This window comes from Sciurus carolinensis, chromosome 3 (genome assembly GCF_902686445.1).
Source record: "Sciurus carolinensis chromosome 3, mSciCar1.2, whole genome shotgun sequence".
NCBI lineage: Eukaryota > Metazoa > Chordata > Mammalia > Rodentia > Sciuridae > Sciurus > Sciurus carolinensis.
In genome coordinates, this window is record NC_062215.1 from 182,361,540 (window position 1) to 182,379,542 (window position 18,003).

At 60.5% G+C, this 18,003-nt stretch overlaps 2 protein-coding genes across 2 annotated transcripts; both read right to left on the reverse strand.

Annotated features, from left to right (window-relative positions):
• Positions 1-1,571: 1,571 nt before the first annotated feature.
• On the reverse strand, positions 1,572-11,015 carry Rnpepl1 (arginyl aminopeptidase like 1). The gene is given in 12 exon segments (XM_047546191.1): positions 1,572-2,637; positions 3,203-3,345; positions 3,419-3,649; positions 4,389-4,497; positions 4,803-4,915; positions 5,299-5,412; positions 5,622-5,857; positions 6,045-6,161; positions 6,546-6,697; positions 7,190-7,330; positions 10,346-10,548; positions 10,551-11,015. Coding segments are annotated over 12 exon segments (2,148 nt in total). The 5' UTR covers positions 10,867-11,015; the 3' UTR covers positions 1,572-2,364.
• A 1,592-nt stretch (positions 11,016-12,607) lies between these two features.
• Dusp28 (dual specificity phosphatase 28) lies at positions 12,608-16,336 on the reverse strand. The gene is made up of 2 exons (XM_047546193.1): positions 15,869-16,336; positions 12,608-15,613 (listed from the first exon to the last, which is right to left on the reverse strand). Exons 1-2 carry the CDS (start codon positions 16,259-16,261, stop codon positions 15,479-15,481), a joined length of 528 nt encoding a protein of 175 aa, XP_047402149.1. The 5' UTR covers positions 16,262-16,336; the 3' UTR covers positions 12,608-15,478.
• Between the last annotated feature and the right edge of the window lie 1,667 nt (positions 16,337-18,003).

The following is an 18,003-nucleotide window of genomic DNA, read 5'->3' on the forward strand; positions in this document are numbered from 1 at the left end:
CCTCCATGGGCACCCTGCAGCCCAGTGTCGCCTACAGCCCGCGTGAGACATGAGCTGTCTTGCTGCAGACACCAGTGCCCCAGCACTGTCCACGGCTCCGGCACACCCCGCCGACAACACGGCGTGCACTGACCAGGCTGGGCTGTGGCTGTCAGCACACATGGGTTTGGAAGGTTGGCTCGCCTTTGATGCCTCATGGAGCAGGTGGTGCAGGGCTGACAGGTGTGGCTGGTGGAGGAGGTTGGGAGATGGGGCTGGCGGTGAAGGCTGGCCACAGGCTGCCTCTGGCAAGGCCCTAAGGGAGACGAGCTAATGCACTCTCGGAAAGCCATCGAGGCCGCCAGGGGTGCGGGGCTTTTATCAAAGGACGCGCCTCTGCACCTGCTGGCAGTGTGCAGAACCAGGGCAGAATGGCATCGAGGGTGGCATCCTGGGTGTGCCCCCACTGGGGCTGCACTGCTAGGTGTCACTTGGGATGGATCCTAGCACAGTGTGGAGGAAGCTGGTGCCTGGGGCTGGGTCAAGGAGGTGGGAGACCACAACGGTGTTGCCTCGAATAACTACCACAGAGACCGCGAGCCTGGGGTTAGTCGGCCTGCAGACCTGAGGGCAGCTTCCACAGGGAAGAGCTGCAGGGGGGGCTTCGAGAGGACCCCATGTGAGAGCGAGGCCCGGGAGATGGCAGAAGCGTGGGTCCTCCCAAGGGTGGTGTCCGGTTCAGAGAACATGGCCCAGTTGGTTGGCACTTGGTTGTGCCTGCCTGGCAGGGTTGAGATCAGGCGACCCCCATCCTCCCTGTGTAGGCATGATTGCGTTTGTCCCCTCCCTGTCCAATGCTTGGTGTGAGGGTTGGTGTTCCCGGATGGACAGGAACCCAGTGCTGTGGTGCACTATGCACATGAACCACGTTATGGAGGTGACCCAAACCCTGGTCCCAAGCTCTTAGCTACAACTTGGGGGGGTACTTGAACTATCTCTCCTGGGGGTGGGAGGGTACATCCTGAACAGGAAAGAGGGTGCCTGAGACAATTGGTGACCAGGGACTGGAGGGTGGCCAGTCAGCTGGGACAAGAGATGTCACCTCCAGGCCACAGTACATTACCCAGGAAGGAGGAACAAAGTTCTGTGTGGTTCAGATGGTGGCCCTGCTGCCAGCCTGAGTCCTTGGTGACTAAGAGGAGTTGTGTCACCCACCACCTTGTAAGCAGAGCTGCCCTTGTCACAGTGGGGACATCAAACCCATCCACCTGTGGCCTTCCATCATGGTGGTGACCCTTCCCTGGGGGACTTCCCATAGTTCCTACACCCTTAACCTCCAAGACTCACCCCTGCTACTAAGCCTCCTCCTCGCACTCCACTTTAGAACAGACCTACCACCAAGGCCAGACTCACAGAGGTGACAGTCCAGAGTGAGGATGTGACAAGATGCTTCCGAAGGTCCCGAGGAGGCTATGCTCAGGTCCAGGAGGCCTGGGAGAGCAGGGCCCTGCTGCTGTGGGCTCCTGGACAGCTCTTGCCACCAGCCCCCAGCCTCACACAGGGCAGCTGGGTGGAAGCAGAGGACAGGCATGGGGACAAACAGAAAGGGAACTTAGGTCTGCAGAGCGGAGTTTAATGGGACAGTCACCGTGGTGCCCCACTGCAGCAGGCCCAAGCTGCAGCACCCCTGCCTGCTGCCTCCCAGCAGCTGCACCCCAACAGCACCAGCACCACCCTCCTCCTGGAGCCAGCGGGATGGCTGTGCTGCCACCCCAGGCAGCTGGGGGGACAGGCTCTCCTGGCCGACAGGCCTCTGGGGCCTGGACGCCATGTGCTGAGGGGCCAAGGCTCCATGGGCTTGAAAGGCTCTCCTCAGAGATGCCCATTCTCTCCTTGTGTCCTCTGCCCCCACAGTGAGGGTACATCTGTGTCCTTGTCCCTCTGCCAGGGGACAACTGAGGTGTCCAATCCCAGGGACAGTACAGGGTTCCGGGGGAGGTGCACTTCAGGGGAAGTGCAGCCTGAGTCTGTAGACGTAAGGCACAGTGTGGTGGCCACCATGAGGCTGCTGGGCTGTTGTCCCGGAGTGGTGTCCAGCAGGTGCAGGCATCCAGGGCTGGGCGCGGCTGTCAGTGTTGAGATGGGAGGCCTGGTGTACATGGCCAGTCCTGAGGCCCACAGTGCAAGGGGCAGGGGGAGCCCAGGCCCTCGGGGCTGCCACTAGACACAATCCCTTCCCCAAGCCCCCAGCCTGGGAGAGCCCATGGTCAGGGCTCACGGGCCCGGGCAGAGCTCACGGCCAGAGCCAAGGCGCAGTCATGGCGGCCCGGACCACAGAAGGCACAGTTGTGGTGTCTGGAGGTTGAGGTTGGCCCCACATCAGGGCTAGGCAGACACATTGACGTCCCTGAGAGAGATGGTGCTGCCGGGGGCCTCGTCCCCAAGCAGCAGGGCTGCCGGGTCTGGCTCTGCATCCGTGCTGGGTTCAGGGCTGGGCTGGGCACTGGGGCCCAGGCCCTGGGACAGGATCTGCTGGATGGCCCTGCGCAGACTGGGGTGGAGCCGGCCCTGCGTCTGATAGAAGACCTCCAGAGCGAAGGGCTTGAGGGCGCCGGTGCAGAGGTCCTCGTACAGCGGGATGGTGTACATGCGGGACATCTGTGGGGACACCGGGCCACGCTGCTGAGCTCCCTGACTGCTCACGAGCCCCGCCTGGCTGGACACCCCCCCCGTCTCTGGACCAGCAGGGCCTTGGCCTGGGCTTGCAAGGCCCATCGGCCTCCCCGGGCTCACACTCCGCACTGGTGAGGCCTCATCTCCAGGGAGCAGGGTGGAGGGGACGACAGGGAGGCCGGGTCCACAGGCCGGGACTGGCCACTGTCAGAGGAGCTTGGGTGCCCCTGTGTCCACCTTGGAGCTGATCCCTATAGGCCAGAGGCCCAGCCAGCTCCATGCCGTGGGCAGAGACCTGTGGACACCAGCCCCCAGATTGTGCATCGATGGTCTGTCCAAGGACTGGTAGGGTCCAGGCTGCCCTCTGAGTTCTGATCTTGTACCTCTCTCTCCTGACGTGGGCCTGTTCCCTGCCCAGACCCCCAAAACTTCCCACCCGGGGCTCCGGTATACCTGGCCCCGCCTGAACAGTCAGGCTGGAGAGTGAGAGGGTGGGCTGGGCCCTGAGGCGAGGCCACCCCCAGCAGGGACCCCAGGTGGGTGGCTGCACCTGGCTTTCCAGGAAGCGCCGCACCCTGTGGAGGTCGGGGTAGTAGTCGTTGCGGACCACGATTTGTAGCCAGCGGATGCGGATCTCGGCGTTCATAGAGTCCAGGAGCGAGGAGTAGCACTGGGACAGACTCATCACCACCTCTGTGGGCAGCAGCAGGTCAGGCCAGGCGTGCGTCCCTCCCCCCAGGGCCACCCTGCTGGCTGAGGGACCCACCCTGGGGCAATGGGGACCCATCCAGGAGTCGGTCCAGGAAGAGCGCTGTCTGGAAGGTCCTCCACTTGGAGATGTCAACGGCACTGGCGGAGGCTGCTGCCTGATCCAGGGGCTCTGCGGTCCATAGCTGGAACAGGGCCTCCACAGGCCGGGTTAGGCTAGACCCCTGAGACAGGTCCGGCTCGGCCAGCGGTGGGCCTGTGGCATTCAGCCAGCGCTCAAACTCTAGCCCTGCAGGGAACAGCAATCCTGGGGTCCCACCCAGCCTGCCCAGGGGACCCAGCCTCTGAGGGTGTCCCTGGGTAGATGGCTGTTTCCAGGACCTAAGGCCCCCAGGGATCGGTAGTTTGGGAAGGCCACTTCCAGCCAGTGCCTGCCACTTGAAGCCCCTGGAAAGACTCCTGTGGAGGACACAGGGAAGCCAGAGGGACTTGGATCCGTGTCCAAGAGGACCTCAGCCTCTCCGGGCCATCTGGGTAACTTCAACGTGGGAGGTGGCAACGTGTGCAGAAAGTGAAATTCCCGCTTTAAGGCAGTGAACAGCAACAGAGGCAGATCCTGGCCACTCCCCTACCTCCTGAAAATATTTGATGCACTTAAGGACCTTCCAGAATTTTGGGTCACCATGCCCAGATCTCCCAGCTGTACTTAACTGCCTTCCAGCAAATTCTGGCCCCTCCCTGGATTTCAGGACCCTGGTCCCTGCCTTGCCCCCAAGCCCTCAGACCCTCTGGGAAGCACTCATGGGTGTGGCGTGAGCAGAGCAGCTGGCTTCAGATACTCCAGGGTGAACCTGCCCTGCAGATCCTGCCTAGGCCCTGGTCCCCTAACTCGACCTGCTCAGCCTAAGAGCCAGCTCCTCCAGGAGGTGTCCCCCTGTTCCCACGGTACCGGGTGTGGGGTCCACGTGGGTTAGTGAGGGCTGGCGAGATGTGACTGATGGGCTCTTCTCCAGGCAGAGCCCCCTCACCTGCCCGGCAGTCCACGCTCTGCTCCTTCAGCTCGGGGAAGAAGCTCAGGAAGGAGTCCAGCAGGTCCTGGGCCACCACGCTGGTGAACTTGTACTTCTCCACGTAGGCCTGTGTGAGGAGTGGTGGGGTCTGAGTAGGCCTGAGGGCTGCGTAGGCCTGCAGGGCTGGGCACCTGGCTCCTGCCAGAGCGAGGGCCTCACAGCACCGAGGGTGTGGACGTGGACGTGCGGGTGCCACCGAGGGCCTGCAGAGCGGCCCAGTGGGAGGGCAGGAGAGGGAGGAGGCGGTACCTCAGCAGGCCAGGTCCCGGTTGGGCTCTTGGTCCCCATCAACTCCACCCTCCACCCCAAGACAGAGCCGCCTTGTGTGCGGGGCTGGGCTCAGGCAGGAGGCGGCAGGTCCAGTCTGCTCACTCGGAGGAAGTCGTCGAAGCGCTGGGGGTCTCCGCAGAGCTGGGAAAGGTAGTACACGAAGCAGTAGCCCTTCTCATAGGTGAACAGGTTCATCAGGTGGCTGGGGTTCACTCCTGCAGGGAATACCTTGTCTGGGCTGGCAGGGGAGGCAGGGCTGTGGCCTGCACTGAGAGCAGGAAAGGCAGAGGGCCGCTGTCCCTCACAAGTCCGGGTTCCCACCAGCACCTGTGTGCAGTGATGGGCCTGGCCCTGCCCTGCCTGGGGGCTCAGGCAACTGAGGGCCCACATGCCCCAGTGACAGGCACGCAGAGGCACGAGACAGTGGCAGGCCAAGGAAGCCTGGAAGGCCTTCCCTGGCTGGGGTCACCCATCCTGGCCTTGGTGGGATTTAGCCAAAGTAGGAGACAAAGAAGCCTGAGCAAGCCAAAGACAGGGAGGGAGGCCCTGAGGGTGACATCCATAGGGGCCCAGGCCCAGGCCTGGCGGGAGCGGGCACCTGGTTCCAGCTTGACCTGCAGCTTGCTGACCGGACTGTCCTCTCCAAGAAGCCTCATCTGCCTGTGCAGGGCATCCAGGCGGAAGGCTGTCTCCAGGCAGGTGAAGGCAGCACCTGGGTGGGGAGGGGCAGGATAGGCGCGAGGAGGCGGTGGAGCTGGGGGAGGCTGCCCCAGTGGCACCAGGCTGGTCCTGGCTGCTCCCTGCCCTGAGTCTCATGGTCAGACCCCAGAAGACAGCAGGACACAGAACACAAGAGGCTGGGCCGGCTCTGTGCCCCTCACTGACCCAGGCTGCTCCAGACCCACCCTCCTCAGGTGGTACCGTAGGTCTCCGTGGTGATGCGGCGCTGCGCGTAGGTGGCCAGGCCCTCGCTGAGCCACATCTCCTCCCACGTGGCGTTGGTGACAGCATTGCCAAACCAGCTGTGGGCCACCTCGTGGATGACGTCGATGACCAGGAACTCGTCACTCTCCAGGATGGAGGAGATGATGAAGGTGAGGCAGGGGTTCTCCATGGCCACGATGGGGAAGGAGGGCGGCAGGAAGACGATATCGTACCTGCGTCCGAGAGCCAGGTGACGGGGCAGCCGAGGCCTCGCGGCCCTTCACCTGGGCAGCACCCACCCGCAGGGAGTCCACTTCCTCCCAGGAAGAGTGATGGGCCCGGGGAGTCCGCTTCTTCCTCCAGAGGCAGGGATGTGGCCTTCCTGGCATGGTGGCCGGGCCACCAGGGGACAGGATGTACCTGCCCCACATGTATGGCCCATACAGCCGCTCCGCTGCACTCAGCCACTGCTCGACCACGCCCGCCAGCTTGCTGGTGGCCATGGGCAGGAGACACGGTTCTGCCCACACGCGGCTCCTGCAGAGGGTGCAGAGTGTGGGCTGAGGCTTACAGCACAGGCCTCCCTCTGCTCACCCGGTCGGGATGACTGCCCCAGCCCACCAGCCTGGACAGGGGCCACATTGGCCCTTCCCATGACAGGGGTGGACCAGGTGTGACCATTCAGCCTGCTTTGTCTCTGGGCTGAAGGAACCTGTAAGGACACATGGCTTCCTGTGGCCTTGGAAGCACAGGCAGGTGGGCCATGGACAGTTCAGGCTGCCTGGTCCAGAGTGCATGAAAGGAGAGGGCCTGCCCCTGCAGCCAGGGGCCGGGCAGGCAGCGGTGGGTGCAGTGCGGCCAGGCTGCGGGGCTCTGCCCGAGTTCTGGACCACCTTGGGCAGCAGCAGGGCAGAGGCCTACCTGGGTCCGATGTCTGCTGGCTTGAGGTCTCCGGCCACCAGGGCCACGAGGTAGGCGGGCACGGGGTGCTCCATGTGGAAGCGGTAGACACCCTCCTCCTCCAGGTACACGCTCTGGGTGGCACTCATCAGCACCTGCACCCCTGATGGGGCCTGCAAGGGGGCGAGGGTGGGTGGCCTACAGGGCAGGGCACTCGCCTCCCAGGGCAGGGAGCTGTGTCTCTGAAGGGTGACGCCTTGGCTTGGCCCCTACCACGAAGCTGTGTGTACTGCAGCAGGAGCTCCACGTCCCTCCCCTGGGGGCTCCCACAACCTAGGTCCAGGAGCTCCCGTCCATAAGAGGAACCCAACACCCCCGCAGACAGCCCTGCAAGCCATGCTCCTGACCGACGCTCGCCTCGCAGGGCCTCATTCTGGTCTAGAAAGGGCCCTCGTCAGGGCTGCACCTGGCCACCCTTCCTACAGAGCTGTCCCTCTGCACAGTGGGGAGATGGGCTTCCTCTAGGACAGTGGCCTAGTGGCACCTGGGATCACAGCCCAGGCAGGCATTGGTGAGGAGGAAGTAGGCAAGCTCCCTTCTGACCGGCCAGGCCAGTGGGTTCAACCCTTCAGGCAGCCCCTGAAAGGGGCACAGGTGGGCCCGACCTTGACAACAGCTGAGTAGGTGCACTTGACGGCGGGCGTGTCAAAGCATGGGAAGAAGGAGCGGTTGCACACGGAGTGGCCCTGGGTGAAGACGAAGGGCTTGGCGTTGCCGTAGGTCAGCTCTGGGTCCAGCCACCAGATCTGCAGGCGGGCAGAGTATCAGCAGTCACCTGGTGTGGGGTGAGGCCAGAGCCTTGGGGCAGGGGCAGGACAGGAAGGCAGTGGGGGTCTGTGAGGGCCATAGCTCCTGTTCACAGCCTGCACCTGCCCACCTGGTGCCCTCCCCTCTCCCCTGGGCAGGGGAACAGCAGGAGCTGTTGGCCTGGAGCATAGCCTGCAGCCTCCCTGGTCCTTGCTCAGGGAGGAGGCCACGTGTCTGGGGGCCAGCCCAGGGAAATCTCCAGTGCTGACAGGGAGAAGAGAAAGCCTCCATGGCATTATCTGAGCCCCCACAGGAAAACCAAGGCACAGCCAGAACCTGGGTCCAACTCCCACAGGCTGGCAGCTGATATGGTCTTAGCCAGGATCATGGAAAGGTGGGAAAACCAGAGCTTCCTATGACCAGCACTGGCAGGGAGTCAGCCTGTGCCCAGGGCCAGCATTCAGGCCAGGGCAGCCAGACAGTAAGTGAAGGCCAGGCACGAAGCTCCAAGAGGGCAGGAGTGGCCACGGAGGGCTGCTGGGGCTGTGTGTGGAGGCAGGGCTGGAGTAGGGTGGCTTGGCTTGCCCCCGCACCTGCCTCCCGCACCACTGCTGCGGAGACTTTCTGTGCCCCGAGGCCAGGCCAGGCCCACCCCACTGAAGAGTCGTCACCACGCAGCCACATGCTGCACCCTGCACCCACCCTGCCCTCTGTTAGGACAACTTGATTGCTGAAGCAGACTGAATCGACCCACTCTGGGGATCAAGTGCACATAGGTCACAACTGGAGACATCTCCAACTCTTCTCTAATGAGCCGGCAAGTCTGGAATCAAAGCTGTCTGCTACCATGGGAGTAATAGAGCCCAGACCCAGGGGGCAGCCACCCTGTAGCCCCCAGACCCCGGTGGGGCTACCATCCTGAAGAACCCAGACCAGGGGGGCTGCCTGGCCTGCAGACCCCACATTCAGGTGGATCCCAAGTCCGGCAGGGCTGCCTTCCACACAGACCCGAAAGACTCCTGTCAGGTGGCAGATTTCTTCCTTCTGGCTGCCCTGTCCCTGTCTCTTTGTCATAGCAAACCTACAATGGTGCCTTCCTCTTTCTGGTGGGCTCCAGGCTGCCCTAGAGACCTGTCTTGGGACCTTGTTTCAAAATGAAGCCTCCTGGTCCTGCCCCAGCGCTCTGAGCTCTGCAGGCCAGAACCCAGGAACCTATGTGGAGGAGTGTGCCTGCAGTGAGTGGATCCCTGACCACAGTGGGAGGACAGGCCCTCACCGTCCTCCACATGCATCGGCTCCCCTCCTGCCGCGCCCCTCCTCACCTCCCCGGTGGCCCCTCAAGCTCTGCCCAGCTCTCAACCCTGAACCTCAGTGGTATGTCTACCCTAGAGTGAGAGGCTGGGCCCTACCCCGAAGGTAGGCCACCAAGCTCCAGTGCACCCAGTGACAGCAGCTGAGCATCTGGTGGAGAAGGAACAGGTTGAGGGACTCCAGACACTGCAGGTCAGGAAAACAGCTGTTCTTGCTGGGGTGTGAGGGCATGGACCAGAGTCTACAGCCCCCTCTGGTAGGGCCTGCTGGCAGGGAGTGGAACGATCCCAACTGTACCCCCACTTGGCAGAGGACAGGTAGGGCATGAGCCCTGAGCTCTGCAGTGCTCACATGCAATTGTGGATGGCAAAGCTACAGGCCACTCTGCTTCTGCAAATGGACAAGCTCACGTGTCAAGCCCGGTCCCCAGCCCACCAGGCTTGGATCCACTCAGTCTGAGGGGACCACATCACTGTTCCCTGCCTGAAACAACTAAGGGGAACAGCGTTCGTGGGTAGCCCAGAAGCAATGGGCATGCTTTGGGCACTGGCCCTGTCTGCATTGGCCTGGTGAGGGCCAGAGTCCCTCCACTTGGCTGGAACTTGTAGAATAGACCCATGGGGTCCATATTCACAGATGGAGGCCAGGAAAGGAAGTTGTCCCTTAGTTCCCACCTGTCATATAGAGAGGCACCTGACACCCATAGAGCCCCGGACTGCACGCACAGGGCTGAGCAGCTGCTGGCAGACCCAAGTGAGGAGGCAGGCTCTGCTCAGAGTTCCTGGGAAGGTGCAGGAGGCCCACAAGTGTAGGTCTGATCTGGACTTTTTCTGTCCAGGTGTCACCCTGGCCCTTCCTGGTTCTTGGCTTGTCCATTTGGGTGCCTCAGGCAGCAAAAAAATGGACCCTCCCAGGGCTTCCGGAGTGGTGCACATGCTGTGTGTGTACACTGGCTGTCACCTGTGTGCTAGCCATACTGCTGGGACCTGGCAGGAACCACATGCTTTGGGAGTGGAAGGCCCCGCTCCATCCACTGGCTACGCACTCACAATGCCTAACATGGGCCTCGTGGCTTTTCTGGCAGGTCCTCTGGAGTGGTGGGCGCCTTGTCCCAAAAGCCCTCAGAACCTAGTGCATGTGTGCTGGAAGCAAGAGGCCCACCCGCCTCAGCATTCTGCCAGCCCAGCCTGGGGAGCCTGAAGTCAAGCCCACAGTCCAACAGCCTCTCCTCTGCCTCCCACTGGGACGGGCCTTCCCTCAGTTCACCTCCAGAGAGGGTGTTCACACCCCCTGAAGGTCCAGGTCATCTGGAGGCCCTCAACCTCTGGCATTCCCAGCCCCTCAATGCCAGGCTCCAGCAGAGGTATGGCTTGTCATGTGCCCAGCAGAAGCTGATCTTGTACCCAGACAGGGACAGATCATCTGAACGGGAACCTCGCTGGGTGACATGCTGTCTCATCCCCACTGGACCTGGACCTGGAGCTCTATCCAAAGTTCCGAAGGGCTCACAGGAGGCAGCTGGGGATCGCAGAGGGCACCAGGATAGGACGCCAGAGCCAGGCTGCCCCCGCGCTCTCGGCAGGTGCCCCAGGTGCAGGGTGAAGATTAAGGTCTCCTGGCCTGGCAGCGCGGCAAGAAGCCACCTGGAGAGCCCTGGGGATCCCCCGCCTCGCAGCCCCTGCGCGCACCCGGGAGGGACTCACGGCAGGGGCGTCGGTTGAGGTGTAGCGCAGGATGACCTGGAAGGGCTGGTGCGCCTGCAGCTCGGGCGGCAGAGTGACCGTGAGTGAGGAGCCATAGTCGGTGAACGGGTCCAGCCTGAAGGCTAGAGGGCAGGAGGCGGGTTCGGTGCCGGTCCCCTCGGGAAAGGCGGGCAGCGGGGGTGGCGGGGGCCCCGGCCCGGGGCGGAGAAGGCGAAGGCGCAGGGCGTCTCGGCGGCGGCGGGGGCGCGGCGGAAGGCTGCCGAGTGCAGGCGCAGGGCCGGGTGCGCGTCGAGCACGAGCGCGCGGGGCGCGGGCCGCAGCGCGCACAGCTCCAGCACCAGGCAGCCGGCCAGTTCGCGCGCCTCGGGCCGCAGCTCCAGGCCCAGCTGCAGGTGGCGGAGGCGGAAGAGCTGCGCGCTGGAGGCCGAGGCCACGTCCAGGGCGGGCGGCGGCTCGGGAGGCGGGCGGGCGGGCGCGGCCTCCGCGCCGGGCGCCTTGCGGCAGCAGCACTGCGCCGCCATGGCCGCCGGCGCTAGGTGAAATCCATGGGCTGCGGCCGCGCCGGGCCGCGGGCAGCGGGCAAGGGGCGCCGGGCTGCGGCGGCGGCGGGGCGCAGGCACAACAGGAAGTCGCGCCGGGAGCCGCCCGGCCCGGCCCCGCGCCGTGCGCCGCCCCGCTCGGGCTCCGCTCGGGCTCCGCTCGGCCGCCGCCGGGGGCGCTGTGCGCGGGGCCCGGGCCTGTGCGCCAGCGGGGTGGGTCGGGCCCGGTACGTTGGGCTCTGTGTGGAGAGGCTGCTGGAACCAGGGCGCCGTGGTCCGGGGCCCAGTGTTTGGAGCCAGGGGCCGGAGCGCGTGGGTTACCTGTGCGCGCTCCCTAGTTCTGCGCTCTTCACTTTCCTCCTGGCCCGCGCAGAGGAGCCCCCGGAGGCGGGGTCACGGCGCCGTCTCACGACATAGCCCGCCAGCTCCTGCAGCAGCGGCCGCTGGGTCCGGCAATGCCAGGGGTACCGGGAGGGCTCTTGCTTGGCGCGGTCTGTGTCCGGCGAGTGCCGCGTGGGGAACTCAGCGCTGACTGTCCGTTCGGGGGTGCGGACCCTGGGAGTGATTCTCGTGGTCCCGAACCACCTCCCTGCGAGCCAGACAGTTGGCCTGTGTCTGGAGCGCGGTGTAATAGAGCCCAGGAGCCTCAAGGCTGAGCTAGCAAGTACCATAGCCCTTGCATGTGCGGCTGTTTATATTTAAATTAAGTACAATGAAATTCAGCTGTCAGTTTCCCAGCCATATTTCGGAATCTGTGTGTTGCGGGTGGGGTTGGGGTAATGGACAGCGGACGGAAATGCTCCCATCTTTAGGGAAAGTTCTGTTGGGCCGCGCTGCTTTAAAAGCTGACACGACGGGGAGGGCAGACTGTTTGGAACCGCATTCTGTGCTGGCCGGGCCAGATTTCCTAGGGCCCAGCTTGGACTCAGGCCTGGACTTAGAGACCTTCTCACCTGGTCTACCTGATGCCCAGCACAGGCTGTGGAGAGGTGTTGAAAGCAGGTTCTTAGAGTGGCTTTTTGAATCCCACGCCTCTCTTCTGCTGGATATGGCGTGGCTGTAGCTGTTAAGCCACCTGCAATTCCCCTCAGTGCTTGACAAGGATTCCGCTGAGTAATAAAGGTGTTTGCAAAGTCTCATTGTATTGGGAATTCGGTTGAGGACTTTCCTTCCTTGCTTGCTTAATATGTGTAGGTTTACTATTAATGTTTTATGTGTTTTCCCTGAAAATAGGGGTCTTAACAGAACCAGGGTTAGAACATAAAAATCAGACTTCTAATGGAACAGTGATTTCAGATTTAGTCATTTGCTATGAAACTCTGAGTAACCAAGACTGCTATGAGAAAATACAAAAACAGATTCTAGCTGCCGATCCCCTGTTGACTACTCTCAGATCTGAAATATGTAGGCAAATAATTCCTACCCCATCAGAAAGGAATAACAGGAACAGAAGAAATAAAGTGCTCCTCAATGTTAATTTCACACAGGATAAGATGATATCATATATTTGTTAGCTTAAAATGTCTAGCATTGATTAACTATAGCAGTAGTCACACAACTGACGTTTATTCAACCCTACTGAACTTGCTTTAACCTTTATGATCAGTTAAATATTAATATGTCTTATTGTTTAGTTATAGGTTATCACAAATAAACAATTACTAGAATAATTAGAATATTTCATTGTCTAGTAATGATCACACAAAATATTTTTGTTTTTCTCCTTGTGACTTTTTCCTGTTCTGAAAAAAACATGTGTAACTGCCTACCTTTTCATGTTTAAAAAGCTGGCTGGGAAAAATAAAATTTAGAACTTAGCATCCATTCCTTGAGTTTGTGTTGCTTTGCTCTCACCTCGCCGACGCCTACTCCATCATCTGTGACCACTACGACCCCTGCTAGGGCTGGACCCCGGCATGTAGCTTCATCCCTAGGTAGTGCTTAAGCTGCCTGGATCCAGTCTCTCAACCAGTAACCAATATGGTCCTTCTTGCTGCCCAGGTGGGAAGACCCCTTCCCTAATGTGGGGCGTGAGTGCTGAGGCATCCCTTTATATTTCCTGTGGCTCCTCGGGTCCCCACAGGACCTCTTAACTGAGGGAATACTCCAAATTCCAAGAACCCCAAGGCTCAGTCACTGAGAGGCAGGGTCAGTCCTGCATCCAATATAGGAGGGAAGAGAACTGGGGTGGGATCACACTGGGCTGCCTTCAGGTGATCAGTCACCTGGTGACCCAACGTCCTGCCCAGATGATGGCCCTGGGTTAGACTGTTTTAGACACCCTCAGTTTAACCACATCTTCCAGACCCTGCCCTGGCCAGTAGGCCTGGATCTGGAAGGACTTCAGGTCCTGTTGCCCTTCTTGCCATTATGGAGCATGGGCTCCTGCCACCCTAGTCTCCCCAGTTGGACTGGAGGAAGATAGGGGTGGGGGGGTCTCATCCCTTCCCTCCTGGAGAGCCCTGGCCACCTCCCCACAGCTGGTTCTGCACATGGGAGAGTGGAGTGGGGCAACCCTGCCAGTCCTAAGAAGCTGTCTGTCTCTTCCCTAGCTGGGCAGGGCCAGGCCTCCAACCCACATTTATGAGGTGCTAAGGCAAAGAAATCTTCAGAGAGCTGAAGCCAGCTCACCAGGACACCCTTGCAGGTGCTGGAAGCACTGTGTGACTTGGGAAGCCAGTAGGCTGCAGAGGCAAGCCCACAGGTGCCTCCAGCAATGCTGCCACCCCAGCCTGAAACCCCGCCCCACCAGGTAGCCTGCCTGGAGTGCCCCCTGGCTGCTGGACTCAGCATTGCGCCCTAGCCCCCTGCAATCCCAACCTGACTTTGTCAAGAGGAGCCCCAAGTCAGGACTGACCTGGGTTTCTCCCAGAGGAATTTTACTACTCCAGTCTTTTGGTGATCAGGGTCAGTGAAGCAGCTCTGACATGCCGCACGTGCCCAGGCATTCTAATGCACAGATGCTGCTCCCTCTTTGACGTGGGTGGGTACCAAGATGGGTAGGGTGCCAGCTGGCTGGCAGGATAGCAAAGGCCTCCAGAAGGAGTGGTATTCATTCAAAAGGGCCTTCCTGTCCTTGGGACTCTGATAGCAGTAGCAGCAGGATCACTCTCAGAATGGAGCTGGTGGATAATGTCTGAAGTGACCCGCAGAGCCTCAGCCTTGCCTGGGTCCTGTGGCCCTTCTACCCTTGTCACCTAGGGAGGTCAGGTGGTGTGTCCAGTCCTGAGGGGAGGGCACTGGAGGCCTCACTGAAGGTATCATGAGCAAGGATCAGCCAGGCACACTGGGTAAAACCCTGGGCCCAGGTTCCTGCTTCCTAGCAAGCACTGCAGCCTAACCAGTCAAATGGAGACAGGTCAGTAGCTCCCACAGGGTTGATGGGAAGGTGGGATGGCTATGAGACCAGGGGAAGCAAACCCAACAGAGCAGACTAGCCAGGCTGCCCAGCCGTCCTGTTCTGACTGCAGGTCTGACCACGGGGATGGACAGTGCTAACAATGAGCAGTGCTAGGTGGCAGCCTACCCAGCCAGAAACCTAGGTCCAGGAGTAGAGAGGTGAGGCGGGATGGGCCCCTCACTACTACCCCAATAACTTGCTCATAAACTATGCTTCCTATCCTCCCAGCTTCATTCCCAGGTGGAAAGCTTCCACCTGTAGACAAGTGTCCTCCTTGCAGGAGGGTGACACCACCTAGCTATTTGGACTCCTCAGTGGAAAACCCAGGGGCTGCTCTGCACGGTGATGACTGATCCTGACCGTCAAGGGGGAGTGAAGCTTTGTGCTGATCTTGGGGCAGGAGGAGACCCTCCCAATGCTCAGGTTGTGTGGTGCAGGTGTGGAGGTCATGGTGCCACTGCAGGCAGGCCACTGGGCCTCAAGTGAAGAGCACAGCCAGGGGAGCTGAGGCTCTGGACAGGGTAGAACAGGGAAGGAGTGGGAGAGGCACACGAACGCCAACTACAGCACTTTACTCGTTGCTTCATACATATTAGCCACTGACAGCTGTGTCTGTGATTCATGGGATCACTCGGGTGCTGTCCTCCTTCCCCACTATCTTATTTAAGGAGGGTGGATTGTGGCTAATTTTCTAGCAGTTTAAAGGCCAAAGAACATCCCTGTCTGAATTAGGAGTCCACCCTCCCCGGGGAGGGCCGCAGTGGGCTGCCCTGCTGGGGGCGCCGCCTTGACAGTGGAGGAGGCGCTCCAGCCCTTCCTGTGTGCGGCGGCACCTGCGAGCCTCAGCAGCGCGGGCCCTCAGCTGTGGGTCCCACGCTCAGTCCTGGTGGGGGGCAGGGAGAGTTCTGGCAGGCGGAGGTTCCCCAGGCGCTGGCAGCTGGGAGCCGGTCTGGTTTAGATTTGACCAAAACCTACGAACAAACGAAGCTGACGGAGGGCGAGAGGAAGGGAAGGTCCGTCTCGGGCAGTCGCTGCCCAGTCCCCTCCTCTGAGCTGCACCTCAGGAAGATGCGGCTTGGGGGAAGTGGAAGCCCAGCCGCGAGGGACAGCGAGGGCACGGCCCGCCTCCCATTAGCAAACGCCCTTCCCGCCGGGCTGCAGGAGACCCGGAGGCTACGGCCCGGCCAGCTGGAGTCAATGCCGCGCGCTTCCGGGGTCAGCGGGCTCCCGGGACAGGCGGGACTGGGTCTGGATGGTCTGCTCGTACTTCTCGAGTTGAGACCAGAAACCCGGATTGGGTTCGGCTACCGGACGGGCGCTCTTGACAGTCTGCAAACAAAAGAGGAACCGAACGTCAGCCAGCGCTCACCGCGCAGGACTCCGGCCAAGCCAGCGGAGCCGAGGGCCCGCCCCGGCCGGAAGACCAGCCGGGCGGAAGGCCCGCCCCGCAGAAGAGGCCACGCCCCGGCAAGAAGGTCCGCCCCGGGTCAGACCCCGCCCCCGAGCTCAGACCCTGCCCGGGGGGGTGGACTCCACCCTGCCGAAGACCTGCCTCGAAGGCCGGTCCCACCCGGAAGTTCCCACCTGGAAGGCACGCTCCAGGCTGAGGCCGCGGTACCGCATGAGGTAGGCGGTGCAGACGGCTGCTGAGCGGCTGCGGCCGTTCTTACAGAAGACCAGGCAGGCGCCGCCGGCGCGCACCGCGGCCTCCATGGCGGCGCAGGTGGGCTCCAGGTGCACCAGCAGGTCCTCGGCCGGGTCGTCGAAAACGGGCACGCGCAGCTCGGCCACTCCGGGCGCGCTCGGGCCCGGCTGCAGGCGGGAGACGTTGACACATAACGTGACGCCCGCGCGCTGCAGCAGTTCCGTGGCGCCCGCGGCGCGCGCGTTTCCGAGGAAGAGCGCGTGGGCGACACGCGTGAAGGTCGGCGGCGCGGCCTCGGTGGATCCGCAGTGGGCAGCTCTTTCCGGGCTCATCCCAGTGCCCGCCCCGAGGCTCTACTTAGGAACCCGTGTCCCGCCCGCGCCTGGGCCGGCCGGGCGGGATTAAGGGTAGGGCCAGCCGTGGGTGGCTAGGGTGGGACCTAGTACTGGCTCTCTGATTGGCCGTGACTTGGGCGTGGTCTGGCATTGACTCTGATTGGCCGCGGCCTGGGCGGGGCCTGGTATTGACTTTCTGATTGGCGGAAGGCGGGCTGGGCGTTCCCCACTACCTGGAGCCACGCGGCCCTGCAATGGAAGGGTGGTTGGTGGAAGTGGACTTTGGGGCTGGACCGAGGAGCAGTTAGTTCGCGACACTGACCAGCGCCCTCCTGGGCTTTCGTAAAGACTTCGTGGTTGTCCTTTGGGCTGCTGATAGAAGGGCCTCCAGGTTTCCTGTTTTTTTTTTGGTTGTTGTTACAGCGTTATGCCTTTTTATCTATTTCTTAATTGTCCTTTGCCATCTTTGAGTTTATTTTCCTTTTTATTGTAAAACATGGTTCATATAAAATAAAACTACCATTAGTTTTTTTGTCATTTCTTCATAGGCCAGGATTGTTTTTGTTTTTCTTAATAACTTTGGGGGTTAGCCCTGTGACTTTAAATTTATTTAGAGTGGCTTAATGTTGATGGAGTTGCCATTTAAGATCTCTTCAAACCGGGCGCATTGGTGCACACCTGTAATCCCAGCGACTCGGGAGGCTGAGGCAGGAGAATCGCAAGTTCAAAGCTAGCCTCAGCAGTGCCAGGTGCAAGGCAACTCATGAGACCCTGTCTCTAATTAAAATACAAAATAGGACTGGGGATGTGGCTCAGTGGTTGAGTGCTCCTGAGTACAATCCCTGGCACCCCCCCCCCCAAGAAAGAGATCTCTTCAGCTGGGCATGGTGGTGCACCCCTGTATTCCCAGCGATTCAGGAGGCTGGGGGGGGGGATCAAAAATTCAAAGCCAGCCTCAGCAACTAAGCCATGCCCTGAGCAACTTAGTGAAGCCCTGTCTCAAGATAAAAAAATAAAAAGGGCTGAGGATGTGGCTTTTGTTAAGCACCCCCTGTGTTTAATCCCCAGTATGGAAAAAAGAAAAGAGAAAGAAGATCTCTTCAATTGATTTTTTTCTAATCCAGTATTTCTCAGGGAACAGTTACAGTGAAGAGCAATTCATAGCCTTACAGACTGTTTAGTTAATTGCAGTTTCAATTTTATTCTAATAATAGTAAAACCATTTCCTATTCCTCTCTGTGCTTTGCTTAAGATTTGAAACCATTTTGCCAGAAATCATTCTTCACCACCCCCACCCCAACCTAGTCTTAAATACCTCTGACAAAATGTGTCTGTACAATCCCCTGGTGGTCTGCCTTCTGTCCTTTCCTGCAGCTGCCAATCATTGATAACTGTCAAATCTTTATAGCCCCGGGAGAGCTCCTCTTGAGCTAACTACTCAAACATCTGAAGCCGGGTCTTCCACTGGCTCCAGTCCCATTCCCTGGAGGCCTTACCAGCACCCGTTTCCCTCTTCTCCCCCCTAAGGAAGGGGTGTTTTCAGAATTCTTCCTAATCTTACCAAATGAGCAAATTGTCAGGCTTGCCACATTTGCCAGTTTTCTCCACTCTTCCTTCCTTCCATTGGGTAGTGCATCCAATTCCTAGAGCTGCTGTGGCCACACAAGATGGCTGCCTCACATCAGAAATGTCTTCTTCCCACTGTGTTGCAGTCCCACATCTCCTCATAAGGACACTGG

Excerpts from the sequence above, each read along its gene's own strand:
- Dusp28 (XM_047546193.1), bottom strand. The coding sequence starts at position 16,261 with ATGAGCCCGGAAAGAGCTGCCCACTGCGGATCCACCGAGGCCGCGCCG. Across the intron at positions 15,614-15,868 it reads GCCTGGAGCGTGCCTTCCAG|ACTGTCAAGAGCGCCCGTCC; the intron begins GTGGGAACTTCC and ends TTTTGTTTGCAG.